Source organism: Anneissia japonica, unplaced genomic scaffold (assembly GCF_011630105.1).
Source record: "Anneissia japonica isolate Jap-2015-1 unplaced genomic scaffold, ASM1163010v1 scaffold284828_len130523_cov99, whole genome shotgun sequence".
In the NCBI taxonomy this organism is placed as follows: Eukaryota; Metazoa; Echinodermata; class Crinoidea; order Comatulida; family Comatulidae; genus Anneissia; species Anneissia japonica.
Window position 1 is genome coordinate 9031 of NW_022722598.1, and position 20811 is coordinate 29841.

At 33.8% G+C, this 20811-nt stretch overlaps 1 protein-coding gene and 1 long non-coding RNA gene across 5 annotated transcripts in view; one reads left to right on the top strand and one right to left on the bottom strand.

Moving 5' to 3' along the window:
• The window catches only part of LOC117111967 (serine/threonine-protein kinase TBK1-like), a 75228-nt gene that overhangs the window by 4143 nt on the left and 50274 nt on the right, over positions 1–20811 (bottom strand). For all 3 annotated transcript variants that reach the window (XM_033255021.1, XM_033255020.1, XM_033255022.1), the window contains exons 7-12: positions 17201–17583; positions 16220–16278; positions 13423–13514; positions 3909–4137; positions 3238–3362; positions 2356–2472 (exon numbers count right to left, since the gene is read on the bottom strand). In XM_033255021.1, coding sequence (XP_033110912.1) covers positions 2356–2472; positions 3238–3362; positions 3909–4137; positions 13423–13514; positions 16220–16278; positions 17201–17583 — 1005 coding nt within the window. The remainder of the gene's footprint in view (positions 1–2355; positions 2473–3237; positions 3363–3908; positions 4138–13422; positions 13515–16219; positions 16279–17200; positions 17584–20811) is intronic.
• Positions 6064–12872, top strand: LOC117111968. 2 transcript variants are annotated; one of them, XR_004445949.1, is made up of 4 exons: positions 6064–6198; positions 11091–11203; positions 11462–11615; positions 12021–12872. It is a non-coding gene; the product is annotated as an uncharacterized LOC117111968 (long non-coding RNA). The 2 variants fall into 2 exon arrangements; XR_004445948.1 differs by having other exon boundaries at positions 11462–12872.

Consider the following 20811-nt stretch of genomic DNA (forward strand, 5'->3'; position numbering starts at 1 on the left):
CCTAAGCAGGATTTAGTTGATTCCAGCTATGACCACATTGATGTGTCTTTTGAGCAAGTAACAATATACTCTTTTTCTAATCTGTTTCACAGTGTAAGTGGATATCTGCTAGGTTTAAATCCCAAGGCACTAACTGCAACAACATGATATCCTAGAGGCCATGGCATAAAGGCCAGGATATTATTAAGGAGCTTTCATTTTCTATGACAGTGTAAACAGATTCACTCATCCATGACGGTCCTACGTTCTTTGCACAATATAGATTCGGGTTCAGGCATTCTCACATACACAGATTAGTATGGGACGTCATTAAATCCTAGATCTTACAGCCATCTTGTAATCGAAAGCTCTCTATACTCTCAATACAAAATCAGTAACCTAAGATGGAAGATTTTGAAATTGTAATAAATAGTAATAAAACTCATATAGGAAACCTTAAGCCCTATAACGCAACTGGTCCAAAATAGATTGCCATAAGAAATATGGCAAATTGTGCAGAAGAATTAGCTCCAATCCTAACTAAAATCCAATTCTTACAAACAAAAATTGTCCTGGATGACTGGGTATCACCAAATATTTGCCCCATTCCAAGAAAGGCAGTAAGTCGATATATGCAAAGTATAGACCAGTCTCATACTGACATCGGTATCCAGTTACTAGAGCATACTATTTTATATTCATATATTAATAGAAACCTTATCAAACTATATCAAAATGGATTCCAAAAGAAACATTCATGCGAAAATCACTGGATCAGCCACTAGCTTAATCAAGGAAATAAGCACCATACTGATGTGCAGATCATTCCATACTGTCCAACATCAAAGATTACTTTACAAACTTTGTAGATACGGAATATCAGGACAAACACTAAATTGGATCCAGTCAGGCTTACAAAAACGACTCAGCGTGTTGTGACTGTTCATGTTTTTGTTATACATTGACATTGGAGAAAATCTCAGATCCAGAACTCAAAGATCAAGTTATTTGCCGACAACTGTTTACTTTTTCGACCTGTAAGTAATTGAAAAATCAGATCAGAAGCAACTTCAAAACTTCTAAAAAAAAATGTAATTTAATTCATACAATTGCCACAAAATTACTATGACATGGAGTAAAAATCCATTAAATTTTTGAATACATGGGAACCACACATAAAGTTCTAAATGATTTAAAGAAAATCCTAGGTTTTCAGAGAAGAAACTTATCAAGATGTGAAGCAAGTCGAAGCAGCAGCATACAAATCATTTACAGTATTTTGTTCAAAACTTAAATATGCTTGCTCAGTCTGAAATCCAAATCAAATTTGTCTTATAAACAAGATTGAAATGGTGCAAAGAAGAGCTGGGTTTTCTGACAAGAAACTTATCAAGATATGACGCAAGTCAAAGCAGCAGCATACAAATCACTTACAGTATTTTGTTCAAAACTTAAATATGCCTGCTCATTCTAAAATCCAAATCAAATTTGTCTAATAAACAAAATTGAAATGGTGCAAAGAAGTGCCGCAAGATTCACAGCAACAAAATACTACAGTCACTTAAACTCTCAAACAGTTACCAATAATGATATAGCCATAAATATTCTAACATATATCATTAAACCATCCAGAAGTATTTACTTTATAAATTTACCTCGATTCAATGTCGTACACAAAATTATGAAAAAAGATTCTTGCCCTAAAACAGTAAGTGATTAAAATAACATTTCACTAATAACACATCAGCCAAGTTCCTTAAAAGTTAGTAAAAAAATAAATAAATAAATGAAATAAATTTCAAAACAAGTTGAGCACACGTTGTATATAATCTACAATACAAACAAGGTGAAGTCTCTAATTAAACGATTCCGAGATTCTGTAATTTGAATCTTTGTTGAAGACCATCATTTTTCAGAATTTATTTTATATTATTGGATAAAGATCATATAAAATATAATTAACTCTTTTTAAAAGACCAATGTGAATGTTTGGCACCCTTTTTTTAATTAACAGCATTTTCTAATATTTAGCAAGGTTTTTTGAAAATATCATTTTAGCTGAAAAAGATATTAAAATAACAAATATTAAAATAATATATATAAGCAATTTTAAGTTCAGTATAGTTATATATGCAATTTAAATAAGTATATTTTAAACATTAATAAGAATAAGAATCAATATAGTAAAATTATAATTTTACTAAATGATCATACATAACATATCATCATCACAACACCACTACAACCATCATCCTCATCATTGTCATTATTTGTTTATAAAGAAAAATATTAAGATGAATAGCAGCATTCAAGAACAGTATTAATTTAGTGTATTTTGTAAACAACATAAAATAATTAAGTGAGAAGAATAATTACTTGTCCATTTTATGTATCTGTTCCTCATTGTAAGCGAGACGCTTGGCACGTTTATCATCCCTAAATTGATCTGAAATTGTTTTTGTACCTTTGACGAGCACTTCAAATCGATTATAACTGAAAAACAAAGAAAACAAAATTAAAATCTATACATTTTATTTTATTTATTATCATTGTATTTTTATCAATATTATCATTAGATATTAATAAGGGTGATATACTTTCATGTTACAATTGTATCACAATCTGAAGACAACAGAGGCTATAAAGGCCAATCTAAGCCACTGGTCGCAGCACAGAGACTCACCCAACAATTATAGTGGGTGGGCCAGCCCTCCTGTACGCCCTTACCAATAATTTGACAAAAAAGTTTTGAATACTGATTTTGACAAAACAACAGGCTGATGGATCACCAGTTGACTGTTGTTAATCATGGTTGAAAACTATTACTGTTTTGGAGGGCCTTCAGCTCCTGGACCCTAAAAAGGGGTCTACAGTGAGTGACCCACCAGGCCCCAGCTTCTCTTTCCCTCACAAAGTTCTTACCTGGCCCACCTACTATTCAAACTCAGCTGCCACCTATGATCTAAGCCAATCACAGGAATATTACATTTCCAACGTTCATAGATGGACAATGGCTGGCTGAACTGCATAATATATAGGGCCTATAATTATTGTTTTATTACCCAAAAAATGACAAAACCATAAAACTTAAGACTCTGTACAAAAAAACTGTTGATTGCCCATATAATATAGCTTATATAATATGATGGCACATCATGGTCATTATTTGATGACATCATGACCATACTTAGGCCATGCTTAGGCATGTAAAATGTTCTTGTCAAAATTTTGTTAGTCTGGACAGAGGTTTATATTTACCAATGTTCATGTGGCTGACACTTCTGCTTGTCATCATATGACACTTCCAAAACATTTTGATAAATGATTTTTCTGTTCAGTTTATCAAATTCATCAAAGAGTGGATGCACTGAATTAACCAATATCTAAAATAAAGAAGGAGTTTGTTACACTACAAATAATGCAAGGCAAGCAGAGGTGGAGGAAGCCATAAATTTTACCTTAACTTGTTCGGCTCTAGCAATCATACAAATTTGTTAAATTTTGAAGTAAAATCTAATGCTCTGTGGAAACAAATTTAAATTTTCTCTGATTTGCCCATATATGGGTAATGTAATTGCTCACCCTTATATAATGGGAAAATCACTAGTATTTTTTTCATATAAAACTTTAGTGTGGGGAGCTTAACAAAAAGAAATTGAATACAGGACATAAAATCAACAAATATAAAGCAAAATAATTTTAATGACTATATTCCACAAAAGTGCTGAAAAAACTAAAAAGGTGGGGGGAAGGAAGGGGATCTAGTATTTTTAAAAATGGGGCTGAGGTGAACTTAAGCCAGGTACTCACTGCATGCAACGGCAATGCAACTAACTCATCAACACACACACACATCTTTACAGCATACCACCAAAATTAACACTAAACTCCTGAGCCTTACCCTAACAACTGTCTAACACTAGTCTTACCTGTTGAGAATATTCTTGCCGCATTAGCATCAGTTGCTCCTTTTGTAAGTTGGCTCTCATCTCCAACTCTTCATTGATTCCATCTTTCAAATCATCAGGAATAATTTGAAGGAGATCAATATCCAACTTTGACATTAGCCACTGTAAATTTTCTTCAATATATACTTTGTGAGTCTTAAGTGTTTCAAGGTTGACCTGGCTTTCTTTGATTTTATTTCGCAAGATCCCACTGTTTAAAGTAAACCAGACACCACAATATTATCTAACATTTATTCTTTTAATGAAAAATGTTTATAGAGAATGCTACTCCTAGAAGCCCTAGAACACCACATAATATTCTATGTGATTCTCCATCATACAAGTATCCTTAGAAGACTCGGAGGTGGAGTTGTTTTGTAGTTTGAGCCTTGTGTCCATTATATCATAACACTCACTACAGTAATCGCTATAGTACGTACAGTGTAGCTGTTCCCGATAAAATCGAAAAAGTTTCCTTGATTCATCTGCGATGAATCAAGAGTTCAAAAAGATTCAGCCTTCCTGCCACTAACCATTACCATCTGCAATTTACTAAACATCATCAACTTCCTGACAATCATCTGGACATGATTTTCTGAAGGTGATGTTGCTGAATTTCAATAAAAATTTACTGAATACCAATCAGTTTTTTGTTTTGTACGAAAAAGTGTAAGAACAACCTTAGATCCTACAAGGAAGCTATCTACGTTTTTTTGTAGGCCTAAGCCTGGTAATAGTTGGTAGTTGGCAAGATTACCAATATCAGGCATTTCCATTAAATCGCTACCAAGTGTCACTGACAACTGGAGACCAGTCATGGTGTGATCATGGACAGATGTTTTTGTCTAATAAAATTTGGTACTTTGGCTAGAGCTTTAGTTGTAGTTTAGTACAAACTCTAGGTGTTTTACAAGAATTGAACTTGGTAGAATTAAAGATTTATAAATACTATGGATTAGCAGGATCATCAATCGAAGTGGAAATCTATTCTAGAACCTTTGAAAAATAAGTCTGTTGTCTGCACCACTTCCCTGCATCTGATGAATCCTTAAAATCCACTCATAGTTTAGCAATGTTATCACCCACCACCCTTAAAATGTCTACCACCCAGGGCCACCCTGCCTTGAAGTTTTTAACTTAGTCTAAAGCTACTTTTATGGCCTTCCACCCACCTTTATTAACCCACTTGCCCATCCTTAAAATCCACTCTTATTATGTGAAATTTACGAATGTTATCCTCCACTCACCCTTAAAATGTCCACCACCCACCCTCAGTATTTTACACCTACAACCCTGACAAACCTACTCCCCTTTCTACAGCTAGAACACTGCCGAGTTTGTTTACAAATTCCTTCCTTCTCATAAAATGAAATTTGTATAACACAGTAATTCAGCTATTATTACAACTTAACAATCCATAACTATTATACACACATATCTGCAGTGACTGCATTTTAGCATACCTGGATCTCATATTGATTTTGGTTTAATGGACTGCATTATAGGCCTACAGTAATAAAAAGGGGTTGCTGGATCGAATAAAATATTTTGTTTCTAATGTTGTATCTATGTTGAAAAATTCTTTATCACCTGAAAATATATACCAAGGTGTCATAACTTACACCCTGATATTGCCTATTTAGAAGTTTGTGTATGTTGCAAAAGACTGAACTGAAAAAAATAAATGATAAACTAAAAACAATAACATCATTAAAAAATTTGCATAAACTAAAATAAGAATGCAATATATTTATAATACCCTCTTGATTAATCTTGGCCTTCATGTTTATTTACGGTAATGGACATGTTCCTTTATTTTCCTGCATGGGATAGCTGTGGTGCTGTGCCGTGAACGCGAATGACTATATGCAGCTGCTGTATTTGACATAGGTTCGAGGCACGCCATAATGGCTTTTTGTATTTTTTCATATTGAAATTTTTTTTATTTCGAAAACGTAATTTGTATAACAATCTAAAGCCAAACATGAAAAATTTCCAATCGATAGTTTCTTCCGTACCTAGTTGTTCTATTTGAGTGGAAAATATTGATTTTTTGACAGGTCGATATTCTTCATAATTATGTAGTACCAACTCGACCAAGTAAAATAATGATATGTGTATAATAAAGCAATATATTTCGATGGCCACTTGGTATGGAAGAGACTTGCTAGAAAATCAGTTTAAATTTTTAATTTTCAAATCATATTTATATTTACCATCCATCGGAATGAATACACAGACCTTTTGGAACTACTGTATGGGCATTGATGCTGTAAGTATTTGGTAATTAACAACAGGCTTTCAGAGGTATAGTGGTTTTGCAGATTTAGCTACATCATAATAATGTGTTCCAATATTTTTACAGTGTAAGTGGTCAAATGGTTCAGAAGGTGATTACCAATTAATAATAATGGTGTTGATTTGTATAGCGCCGATAACCAACAAACAAGATGCTCATGGCGCATGATAAGTGGAATAGTGACTCGATTAATGATTTTCCTCTCCCCTAAGGGCCCCTGTCTGTGTTACCCGGTAACATGGTACCAGCAACTTTCGTTGTCCACCATAGGGGCTGTCTGTACCAGTACACCAGGGTATCCCCTACTCGACTCGAATGATGTACTGGGTTCTTTATAGTGCATACGGGTCATTGTGTACACTGGTCCTACGGTTTATTATCTGAGAAGACTTGTTCTACCACCAAAGCCATAGGCGAGCGTGCCGTTCGAACCAGTGCCGATATTAGGTTGTGGCACTCTGCTTGGCTATGCAACTCCTAAAGAGAAAGAGAGACTAAGCAATGGGCCATGGTAACATGGTTAAATATGGGCTATGTATTTCAAATATTAACCATTTAAGAAGTCCCTTAATTGTGAAGTTATGTTGAACATTATTTTCAACATCTTCATTGGTGAAAAAGAGGTAGAGTATTCCATCTCATGTACATTGTTCAAGGCACCATGTATCGTTAACTTCCTTAATTCGTCCTGTTATCATTTTTCTCAAAAGTGAGTACAAATCCCAAACTTAGGATGGAAGCTATTTAAGTAATTTATTCTACTAAAAGTAAGCCTCAACTAAAAAATAGTAAAAATGACAATAGGTTGTACTTTTTATTGTTTATTACTGTTTGTAAATTCATTAAAATGTTTTAACCATTAAAAAAAAAATAAAGAAATATAGTAGGCACTAGCTGCCCAGAAGAGTGACAAACTCCTAAATTACAGTCCAAATGATTACCTATATATTCAATAAACTTTAAAGTATTTTTGCGCTAACCTGGAGCATATTTAAGAACAGAACTGAAATAAATATTTAAAACAGTAAATTTAATATCTAATAATTTATTCATTCTTTTTATAATGCATTGAGATTTAATTTAAAAAAAAAAACCAAGAGAATATACTTGTTCACTATTTACTTTTCTTAAGAATGTTATCATTTACATCTCATCTAGGCCTACATTTTTCAATAATAATAATATTTTGTTGATTAACTTGTTTATTTATTTAGGTCGCTTTTTCTGAGACTTAAAAAGCCTAGCCAGTTAGCAATCTATTCCTCCTAGGAAGTTTCAGCTATCTCTCCTAGCCAGTAGCAGCCTAGAGTATCTCCTAGCAAGTTGCAGCCTATCTCTCCTAGCCAGTTGCAGCCTATCAAACAAGTAGCAGCATATACTTCCTAGCAAAGTTGAGGCCTATCCATGCATGGAGTTATAATTATTTTGATAATTAATTAATTTTATAACTCCATGATCCATGCAAACAAGTAGCAGCCTCTAACAAACTACACCTCTTATATCTCCCAGCAAGAAGCAGTATTCCTTGGATCAAGTAGCTTGCAAAAAACACAAGATTATGGATTACTGAATGAATACCATTAAAAAAACATAAAAGCAATCCTAAAACAATCAAATATGAATTTTGGACTTCCTTCTAAATATATGAATCAGTTGATTATATTATTACTAATACATTTTCCTACATTATATGGTGCATTAAAAATATTATGAAAGTTTGAAAAACAAAACTAAAGTCTAACCAGCCCATAGGTTTCAGAGCATCTTTACTCTACCACTACTGTAGTTCTTATAGCTTAAATACAAGTGAGAAACAGCGTGGTAACTTGACGCGATGTTCTGTGATACGGTCAATAGCATACGAGATCACGAGTTCGAAACGAGTTATCATTTTCCTTATAAATTTTTTTTTTTTATTTCCTAGAAAGGAAAACTATTCAACAATTCATTGTCATTGATATAGTTTTCAGATCAATAAATACCCACATGTTTCCTTTGTGGTTTTTGACAGACCTGGATGATTGGTGTGTTTATTTTGTTGAACAAGCTCCACGGATCGAATTATTCGATTCTAAGCCTACACCACGCTCCAGGGAGCCTACATCATTATTCTTTCTAAGCATGCATAATGCTTTAACACTATCAAATGTTATGTGACACATTTGTGCGATGTGCCCATATATGGGCACGATGATGTCATATTACACCCAAATATGGGCATATCACATTTATTGTCACATAAAGTTTGATAGTGGTGTGGACAGGTCTTAATTAAGAAGCAATGTTGCTGGGAAGGCCTAAAGGCCTGTCCAGACTATCAAATTTTATTTGACAAAAACATGTGACATGCCTAAATATGGTAATGATGACATCACATCATGGCCATATATAGGCACATCATGACTATATATGGGCATACAACAGTTTTTCATCAAAGAAAATTTGATAGTGTGGATAGTTTAATTTATCTTTAGCCCTTTTCAGACTTTCATATTCTATTTGACAAAAACATGTGACATACCTAAATATGGTAATGATCATACATAGGCACATCATGACTTTTTATTTGTATACAACTATTTATCTTGAAGAACACAGCCACTTAATTTCTTGCAGGAGGTAGCTTTGGTAGCATAGCCCGAACGGCTGTGCGAAGGTTCAGTAAGTGGCAGGCCACTATTTCGCAGAGGATCGACGTATGCTATCATTGCTTTTGTTAAATATATTTTCTTTTTACGACCAGTTTGAAATCGATAGACATTCATTATAGTCAAATGGCATTGTGAATTTGTATTGAACTAACTCCCCTGTTATCTGATAAATTATTTGCGTTGGTATATCGTAAAATTGATTTTATTTACTAGGCCCAATGAACCATTTTACATCAATTGATGGCATTGCAAAGGGAAATAGCTGGTTCATTTTAAAATTTTCATATACAACGCAAGTTACTGCATTTGAATTATAAAACAATCATAGGATTTATAAACATTAATTATTAAAAATGTCCTGGGATATTATAAAACAAAAATGAGGTATCAGAGGCCTAAGCAGGGACAAGGAACTGTAGGCCTATTTCACCCATGCCCAGGGATCATTGTGTTCGGAAGCCTATAGTAGAGCTCACACAGGTTTGAGATACCATACTGTAGACCTACACACAGAACTTTCTTCATACCAGGTAGGCCTACTCTGGCCTCCTTATCATTTTTCATAAGTGAGTACAAAACTTATAGTTAGGATGGAAACTAAAGTAATTTATTTTAACTAAAAGTATGCCTCAGCTATGCTAAAAATACAACATGTTGTGCTTATTTATTTTGTATATTACTGTTTATTCAAAAGTTGAAATTTTAAAAAAATCAACACAAAAAAATATAGTAGCCACAAGAAGCCCAGAAGAACTTATTATCAAACAATGTTTACACAAATTCATATGGCTTTGAAGTATCTGTGCTAAATGCAGGGGCGTAGGCTGGGGGTGCGGCCGCAACCCCCAAAAAAGTAAAAAAAGCATGAGTACAGTAGAACCCCTCCATTGGGACACCCCTATTAAGGGGACACTTTTTTGGGTCCAGAAGGTGTCCCCTTAATAGGGATTCCACTGTATTCACAAAATAATATAGGCTTATTCCCCTACAAGGTCCAGAATTTCCCAATGGGTTTACATACCCTGAGCCTGTCCCCCACATAATTACTTATTTCCCATCCGTCGCCATCTCCATATGTCAATTAATACTGGTACTCAAAGCCACTAGATATAGTTAACCACTCAGAAAAAGCTGACACTTGTTAACAGTGTTAGCTTAGGTGACATTCCTGTTCAAAAACATGCTTGGGTCATTATTAATTCTATGTTTTCCTGTATGCCTAAAATTATGAGATTGAGTAGCACATATTTACTTATGTGAATGTCGTCTCACTGCTTTAGCAAATTCTTATTTGACAGAAACAACAGGATTTTGTATAATCCAATTTTTCTAGTAACATTTGTACAGAAAGCCGAAATATTGCAGGTTTGTAACATTTATTTCACTGCTTAAACAAAAGAAAATTACCCCAAAAAATACTTGTGAAACCAGATGAATATATTCAAAGATAAGCAGGATGCTATATATCAATGCATTGCTACCAGTATTTTTGAAGACCTGGATGACAGCTGTATCTATTTTGTTTATTGATCTTGACGGATCAAATTTTTCGCATTGTGGGCCTACTACAACATGCTACACGGAGCCTACAGGTTATAGCATGCATAATGCTTTATCCACACTATTAACTTTCATGTGACAAATTTGTGTGATGTGCCCATATATGGGCATAATGATGTCCTATTATACCCAAATATGGGTATTCGTCACATAAAGTTTGATAGTGGTATGGACTTAAGAAGCAATACATTTCTATATCTACTTGAGGTGGACAATGCCTGATTAGTATCAATTTTTGTAAATATCAGTGCATAATTATAACAGGAATATAGGATGTCATAAAAACATGGCATATTGTAATGCTGTTCAGTCTTTAGCCCTGTCCAGAAATTCATATTCTACTGACAAAAAAATGTGATATGCCTAAATATGATCATGATGACATCACGTCATGATAGGCACATCATGACTATATATGGGCAACTGATAGACTGGACAAGGGCTTTAAAATGGGTAATATAGGCATTTCTGCTAGAGTAAACACAAGCTTGTAAGAACCCATGCAGGGTAAAATTAAGAAAACAAACCAAAAACAATCACCCCAATGTGCCTTTTGTTTATACATGGACAACAAATGAATATCTCTATTTAATGAAATATACCATTATTTTGCAATTCAATTTTACATTGTTTGTTTATGTTTTCAACTATAAGGTAATGAAATCACAGGCTGCTATCACATAAAAACCCAGTCTCAGCTACAGATGGCCATTAAAGATGACAATAGTGTTGTTATACCTCAGGAAAGTTACAGAAAATAGATTAAAGTAAGTATTAGGAAGATACAAAAGTTTCTGAAGGTGTACAACTTCTATTTAAAAAAAAAAAATTATTTCATACTGATTTACATATTTTTTAATAATGTAATTAGCCTATTTGTTGTAACATGCAGGATACAGAGGAGCAGAATTTAATCAAATATTAAATAGTACACTTAAAATTATCTAACAATACTACCTGCCTAGCTCACAAACAACTATTAATTTTGTAATTAAATTCTACATTGGTTTTTTTTTTTTTTTCAGCTATATAATAAAATTAAATCGCAAGCTACTATCAAACAAAAACCCAGTCTCAGCTACTGATGGCCCTGAAAGATTGCAACAGTTTTGTTATCATAACTTAGGCAAGTTACAGAAAAAAAATAGTAGGCACTAGGAAGATACAAAAGTTTATTAGGTGTGTAACTCCTATTTTTAAAAATATATTATTTTATGCTAATGACTTACACATTTTAAAATAACATTAAACATATTTGTTATAACATGTTGGGTACTGAAGGACAGAAATGAATCAAATATTAAATGGTACACTTAAAATTATCTAATAATACCACCCACCTAGCTCCATAAACAAGGGGAAGAAAATTAAGAGCATCTTATTTACTTTTCAACTTTTGTCAAATTTTTGTTCTTAAAGGTTATGACTTCTCTGGCAACCTTTTACCTTAAAATACCTTTATTTACTTGCGTAAAGTTGCATTGGTAGCATAGCCCGAAAGTCTGTGGTAATGGTTAGTAAGCGACAGGTCGCAATTTGGCACAGGATCGAAGTATGCTATAAATGCTTTTTTTTTTTTCCTAGAAAGAAGATTATACCAATTCATTACTACCAGTATAACAGTTTGATCTTTAACATACATTCCCTTGTGGTTTTTGATTGTTTACTTTGGAATATTGTAAAAATTAATTTATAGTCACTAGGCCTCATGAGTCATTGCATTATGTGAAGGTATGTAGGAGCGTGGTAGGAGGTTTTCCAGTAGACAACGGAAGTACTGCATGTCATAGGATCTATGGAATATTATTATAAATGTCATTGGATATCATGCTAAGACATCGTAGGCTGAAGTATTTGGAACAAGGTACTGTAGGCCTATTTTACCCCATGCCAAGGAATCATTATGCTAGGCCTGTAAGCCTACATGTACAATTTCACACAGTAGGTTTTTTATACCATAGGTCTACCTTTCATACCAAAAGGAGGCCTACTCATCATATCAACAATGTAAGTCTTGATTTTGATTAGCAACCATACTAGTGCTCCTGGGAAGCTAAAGCCTGCCTCCAACTATTACTCAGTATGGAGATGAAGTGGGGGAAGAGGGAAGGGGAGGGGTCGTTGGAGTTTATTAACTCTAACATGTCATAGTCTGTCAAGAACCAACCTAGTCATCTTGGCCACCACCAGCTTACAGTAGCAGAAGATATGCTATTCTATACATTGCATGTCAACATCATTTTCTGGATTAAAAGTACCCTGGGCCTGAGTAAATGTTATTCAAAATGTATGGGTAACAGACCCTAGGGAGCATTAAAAGCTAGTACATGACATTTTTGTGGGCATTATGAGTATCTGTTGGAAACAACGGTCAATCTTTACACACTATTTTTGTATGTTATGTTATAATAATAAAAGTTGAAAAACAAAGGAAAACTACATGTTTGTTTTTAATCACAGTCAAATAGCCAATAAAATAATATTTTTTCAGAGCTGTACTATCTGCCATGATTTAAAAAAAATAAAAATTTGAATTCCACATTAGAAATGTGTAATTTGTTAAGTTATTAACATAAAAATTTGAATTAAAAAAAATTCCCCCGTCAATTTTCGGGCAGTTAAACAATAACTTTCCTGTATTTCTTTCACACAGATCCTAATTTGGCTGATAATCAATTTAAAGATTTTTGTAGTAAAATGTCTATAAATCAGTGAAAACCATTTTTCTTCTGTGATCTATTTCTCGTTGGAAGTTAATAATTAATTTGATCCTTTCAAATGAGCTATTCAATTTTACATTTGAATTTTTTAGGTATTTTCCTGCCTTTTCGACTGCGAGTATATAACTATTTATTGTTATACTCATTCACAGCATAAATAGTAGCTTGATTGTTTCTGTGATAAATACATGAAATGAAAGTAAAACATTCTGCTGTGAGATATTTAGACCCATGTAACTGTTCCCTGGTCTTAACTCTGTACTCACCAGAAGCACCTTACAGCCAAGCCCATCTGGTCTTGCATCAAAAGGAGGCTCTGAACAATCATCAAGTAATAATACATTGAACCGCAACAAACCTGCAAAATAAGCAATATACATATTAGTATACGTCTATAATATGTACATAAAGTTTGGTATGTTGGCCAAGCGGAGGTGAAATAAATGAACTTTCTCAACCATTACCCATCGACACCAACTTCCATGAGACAATTGATAGTAAAGTAGTACAAAGATGGGTTATTTTCTGAAAGATTCTTGCTTGCTTGCACGAATGTAGAAGGCCATCCTGAACATCTGGGAGACTCAAGTGATTTTCGGAGACTTAGGACCTGAATAACTATAATAGGATTCATGCGAATATGCCGGCTTGACCAATACTATTTATGTTTAGAAAGAGTATAATACAATCAGTAAAAATACAGGAGCCACTAACATCAAGAAGAATACGAATAAAATAATAATAAAAATATCATTCTAATAATAAAGGGTGTAATAATTCTACTGTGATCACACCAAATATGAAAACTTTTAAACTCAACACTTAAACAATGCTCTTAATATTTTCCATGACTAAGTTTAAGACTCAACTCTTCTCATATTCTATGACTTTAAGACTCAACTCTTCAAATACACAAATACACATCACTTCCCTCTTTGAATATACACAATCTTCTAAAATCTGCAATCTGTTTCTGCATACGAAAATCCATCCCTATTCTCAATAACTTCATAAAATGCAATCTTCCTCACTCAAAGTTTACCATACAGGCGCATTCTAAATTTCATAAAAATGTACAGTACATCCACTTATAAGAAGTTCCATACAATGTTCAGAAATTACGGAAATTATTTTCCAATTTCATATGGAATGGAAAATGAAAATTAGTGGATTATTTGGGAATGTTTGTACTGTACTCTATAACAAAATTACTAGGCAGGAAAAGGAGAGGGTGCGGTTTTGGGTTTGCAGGGAGAGATCGTAATGGACTGCTGATGCCAAGGACAATGTCAATTTAGCACAACTAAAACTACATGAACTTAACCACCAAATTCCAAAACAGTACTACCACATCACTTACTGCTTTAAAGTACCAATTACAAACCATTTCTGTACTCTACCAGCCATACCAATTACAAACCATTTCTGTAGTCTACCAGCCATACCAATTACAAACCAATTTCTGTACTCTACCAGCCAATCCAATTACAAACCATTTCTGTACTCTACCAGCCATACAAATTACAAACCATTTCTGTACTCTACCAGCCATACCAATTACAAACCATTTCTGTACTCTACCAGCCATACCAATTACAAACCATTTCTGTACTCTACCAGCCATACCAATTACAAACCATTTCTGTACTCTACCAGCCATACCAATTACAAACCATTTCTGTACTCTACCAGCCATACCAATTACAAACCATTTCTGTACTCTACCAGCCATACCAATTACAAACCATTTCTGTACTCTACCAGCCATACCAATTACAAACCATTTCTGTACTCTACCAGCCATACCAATTACAAACCATTTCTGTACTCTACCAGCCATACCAATTACAAACCATTTCTGTACTCTACCAGCCATACCAATTACAAACCATTTCTGTACTCTACCAGCCATACCAATTACAAACCATTTCTGTACTCTACCAGCCATACCAATTACAAACCATTTCTGTACTCTACCAGCCATACCAATTACAAACCATTTCTGTACTCTACCAGCCATACCAATTACAAACCATTTCTGTACTCTACCAGCCATACCAATTACAAACCATTTCTGTACTCTACCAGCCATACCAATTACAAACCATTTCTGTACTCTACCAGCCATACCAATTACAAACCATTTCTGTACTCTACCAGCCATACCAATTACAAACCATTTCTGTACTCTACCAGCCATACCAATTACAAACCATTTCTGTACTCTACCAGCCATACCAATTACAAACCATTTCTGTACTCTACCAGCCATACCAATTACAAACCATTTCTGTACTCTACCAGCCATACCAATTACAAACCATTTCTGTACTCTACCAGCCATACCAATTACAAACCATTTCTGTACTCTACCAGCCATACCAATTACAAACCATTTCTGTACTCTACCAGCCATACCAATTACAAACCATTTCTGTACTCTACCAGCCATACCAATTACAAACCATTTCTGTACTCTACCAGCCATACCAATTACAAACCATTTCTGTACTCTACCAGCCATACCAATTACAAACCATTTCTGTACTCTACCAGCCATACCAATTACAAACCATTTCTGTACTCTACCAGCCATACCAATTACAAACCATTTCTGTACTCTACCAGCCATACCAATTACAAACCATTTCTGTACTCTACCAGCCATACCAATTACAAACCATTTCTGTACTCTACCAGCCATACCAATTACAAACCATTTCTGTACTCTACCAGCCATACCAATTACAAACCATTTCTGTACTCTACCAGCCATACCAATTACAAACCATTTCTGTACTCTACCAGCCATACCAATTACAAACCATTTCTGTACTCTACCAGCCATACCAATTACAAACCATTTCTGTACTCTACCAGCCATACCAATTACAAACCATTTCTGTACTCTACCAGCCATACCAATTACAAACCATTTCTGTACTCTACCAGCCATACCAATTACAAACCATTTCTATACTCTACCAGCCAATCCAATTGTTTCTAAATCCATCAATCTTATATTTTCAAAAAGACCCTCTAAGAAATTCCAAGGCTTTTCACCTTTGCAAGAGGAGCATCATTTTCAAGGCTGTATGGTGTCGCGATCTTGGGAAGTTTTGCTGAAAAAGATAAATGAATAAATAATGTATCTTTCTAAAGCAAAATTTAGATCAGATAATTCGTCAAAGGATATTTTATACCTGATAAGTGTTGACAATCTGCTTTATTGATTAACCTGATGTTTTTTAAGTAAACTTCCTTTAATATTTAATACTATCTTACATTTTCTCCTGAATATTTGTTATCAGATCTTACTTTTTTTAAAAAGCTCAAAAGTGCATGCATAATATGCTATGAAAACATTTGTATTTGAAAAGTGGAATTAAAAAGGCTATGAAAAAAAAAAAAAAATATCATGGGGTGTTTTTTATACCGGATTACACCAAGGCCTCTATCAAACATCTACAGAACAAAGAGTGGGTTCACAGACAGACTTATGCAAATGAAGAGTCCAGCTACAACTCAGCCCAACCATGGATGTGGCTGAGGAACACATATTTATTATGGCTATGGCATGTCTGAATAGCCAGAAATGGACTTCTTAGACTTCAGGTACAGTATATTGAAATTTAAAACATTGGGATGATGGGAGGTGAGACTCAGCTGATCCTGGATAGAATAATCAAGTCATTCCAATGCTACAACCCACATCCCATGGGTGAAGAGAAAACGTGGAAAAAAACTCCTTCCATTAAATAAGTAAAATAAGCGACATCTGAATTTAAATTCGAGCCCTCAATTTTGTGATTCAAAGCTTTACTATTATGATTCATGCAATAAAAAAAAAAAAATATGCTGTGACCTGCTGAGCTATGAACAATAAATAATCATTTTTGTAACAACCATAAATCAATTACAGAATTGTTCTATAAAAATGACAAAAATAAAACTGACTTAACTCACATACAAATTCTTTATGGTAGTAATATTAATCATAAACCATAAATTTGAAACAAGATTAGGATAAGCAAATAAACTTACGTTTTGCAGGTGGAATAGGTGACGGAAACTTCTTCAGGTCCTTTCTGAGCAAGATAATTGGATTCTCAGCCGTGGTCTCTGGATAGTTCCTGTTATCCATAGAGAACGTATTCACATCCAGGATCTGATCTTTGAAACACAAAAGTTGCTGTTCTGTTGAAATGTGCGTCTCCTCCTCAACACTTTTCGTAAACTTGTCCCATCCACTCCCTGGATGAATGTAGATGTTGACTGTTTGCGCAGTGACCGCATTGAACACATGTACCTTCTGAAGATTAAGAATTTCCTGGACCATGTGGAAGTAATCATTGAACGACAACATTCTATCCAGTTCACATTCCAGCAACCCAGCAAGCAGCTGTCGGACTTGCCTCTTAAGAGGTCTAAATAAAAAGAAGCTTTGATGAGTCATGGTGTAAAACAAAAAATATACAGTTAATCTTGCCTAAGTCGACTTTTCTTTTTCTAAGTCGACTTTTCTTTTTCTAAGTCGACTTTTCTTTATCTAAGTCGACTTTTCTTTTTCAAAGCGACTTTTCTTTTTCTAAGTCGATCTTATTTTATATGCCAAATTGTTGTATTTTCCATTAGTTAACAATCTTTAAGTCAAATTTTATCTAAGTCAACAATTTTTCAATGGCATTTTGGATTCGACTAATAGGCAAGTTCAACTGTATGTCCATTTAGGTCACAAGTACTGCAGTTTGTTTTTCAATGCTGTGTTGTCAGCAAATGTTTTATTTTGGCCAATTTAGCAAAAGTAGCAACAGTTTAATTGTACCAAATTGGAATAACAATCATGGTAAAAGGATCTTTCAGTACAGACCCTGCCAAAGAATGGAATAACTTACCAAATGACATAAGAAAATATACAAACAAGATGCATTTGGACATTTCCAAAAATGCTATTTCTTAATTTTGCATTTTATCATATTTAAATTATATTTGTTTTTGTTCTTTTCAGTTATTTTAAATGTTAATACAGTATATGCCTTTTGTTTTTTGTTTTTATTATTTAAAATGATTGTATTTGATTATGTTAAGTTTCTATTCTTATCATGTTAAAAATAACTGGACCATTTGGGAGACCAGTACTTTGCACTGAAAATATATCCAGTCAAAAGAAAGAATAAATAAATATTCTGGGCGATGTAGAGCAATACATAAAAATAAAAATATTACAGTACCACCTTTTACACTGAAAAAATACAAAAATAATTTGTCTCTATAAATATAAGACCCTGGTTCTTAGCATGCGGGCCAAATTTGGTCCACGAGGCAAACTATTCTGGAACGTGAGAAAAAAATAAAATAATTATTATACAGTAATAAATATTCAATGAATATTTTGTCAATAAAGAGAAGGCCAAACACAACACTGGGCCAATGTGAAGCAGGGTTGACCCCACACAGATCTAGAATTCATACCAACCAATCAACAAATGCCAAAGATTGGTAAATATGACATAGCAGATTAAAAATAAAAACTTTATCATAGATTTGTTTTTATTAAAAGTAGACTTGAGATTTTACAGACAAAGTGTCCTTAGGCTTTAAAGCCATGGGGCGGATTGCTATAAGCGGTTTTTAGACGGTCTTAACGGTTAGCCAGCTATAATCGTGAAGTCACTACTGGTCTATGATAATAGACCATTGCTATACTGCGGTCTTATTTCAGGAATTAAGACTACCAGCTAAGACCATTTTATAGCAATCCGCCCCTGGTATTTGGTGGGTATAGGTTGAACAAACTATGATGCCTTTATTATTATTATTTTAACAATTACTGTGTTTTTCTTACGATTATGCCTACATTTTTATTTTTGGCTTAAAAATACTACTAATAATACTATTTTTTCTTTTTGGGTAAAAAGCCCAATTCAGAAAATGATACTTTACAAACAATTGTTGCACTTGCACAAGTTCTATTAGCAGACACCGACATATTAAATGCCCAGCGACCCTCCAAATATCTTGGCGATTCATAACTTGGGACACGACCGATAGTTTGAATAACAGGGCCTAACATTACCAAAATGAATGGAAATTTAAATCGAAGTATTGTTTGAAGGTTTGCATGGCGAAGTAATAACATAGATGTATAATGTTAAAGCTTGTGGTACACCAAGTAGGTAGTTCTGAAAAGAACAGTTGTAATTGAGAAAGTCTCGACGTTTCGATTGAGATGCTTCAATCGTCTTCAGGAGAATAATATCTGTAGAAACTCCAAACAGAGAAATATTTATATGTTTGGGTAGCTGGTTGGTGCTTGGATGGATAAACTGACCAATGAGAAGACAGCTAGTGAAAGGCTAAAAGACAAAGACAAAGGGTGGGAACGCCCAAAGGCAGAGATGGTTCCAGAGGCATGAAAAGGTGGGAACGACCAAAACAAAGGACGGGGTAAATCGATTAACAAATTATTCAGAAATCCATTAAATACGGCCTCAAAATGCTACTTTGTTGGAGATGTTCAACTTCTGATGATTTTACACAAGCAAGAAATAAAAGATCATCAATAAGCAAGAAATAGTGAAAAATGAAGCAACTTAAATCCTTGATTGGCAAAATATTCAATCAATCTTATGGTGCAAAAATTGTAATAAATTTAGTGTCCTAATATTGTGCTGTAGTACAAATAAAAATAGAATAGAATTTGATATTGCTTCAGCTATAGCATCTCAGATTCAAAATCATCAACATTTGCATTCGACGTGTTCACTAAAACAAGGTATAAAAAAAGTCTCGTCTAATAAAAACAACATTACTAACTTTCATTAAATATATGAGGGTGAACTTTAAATTTACGCTATTAATTGTAACGCCCTCTATCACACTATAACAGAAAAAAACAATGTGTTTTAAAATATTAAGAAGTTAATATTTCCATTCATAACAATCTTTCGCAAATTCAATTCAATTCAATTTCAGTTTATTGGTCAAACATACAGGCAAAAAAATGAGTGTACATGCTGAACATTGTCTAAAAATATTTCAAAATATAAAACACAACATTCAAAGAAAGTTTAAAAAACGGTATGTAATATAATTCTATATCCATGTTTCTTCTTAACATAGAATTTTAAATAAAAGTAGGCGTAATAATCGGAGAAGAGAATTACTAAAGGGCAAAAGTACTGCAGTAGAGCAGACATGCTAACAATAAAATCAACGCACCCTTCCTTTTGTCACTCCTTACTAGAAATAATATTGCCGCTCCTTGCCAGAATATTAGCTGCTGCAGCCAAATATGGGTGTATATAGAATGACTAGGAAATAGGTGTGATATATAGACCAAAAGAGCAAGTATATTATTGTTAAAAAGATTTCCTGTTTTCTTTCCTCTATTTCTTATGTGAACCCGGAAATTTTTAAAATAATGTTTTTACAATATGTAGGCTTCATCAGTATTTCATCAGTATAAATGCATCAAGTTTGATTGTACATTGCTTTTGTATCAACTATTCAACGACAGAGTTAATTTACATAGAGAAAACAAAGAAGCAAAAATAAAAACAAAAAATAATATGTAACTACAGTAAGAGGAAAAATACATTGGAAAATTACTTGGGAAAGACAGCTGGGAAAAACAGCCAGGAGAAAATAGCCGA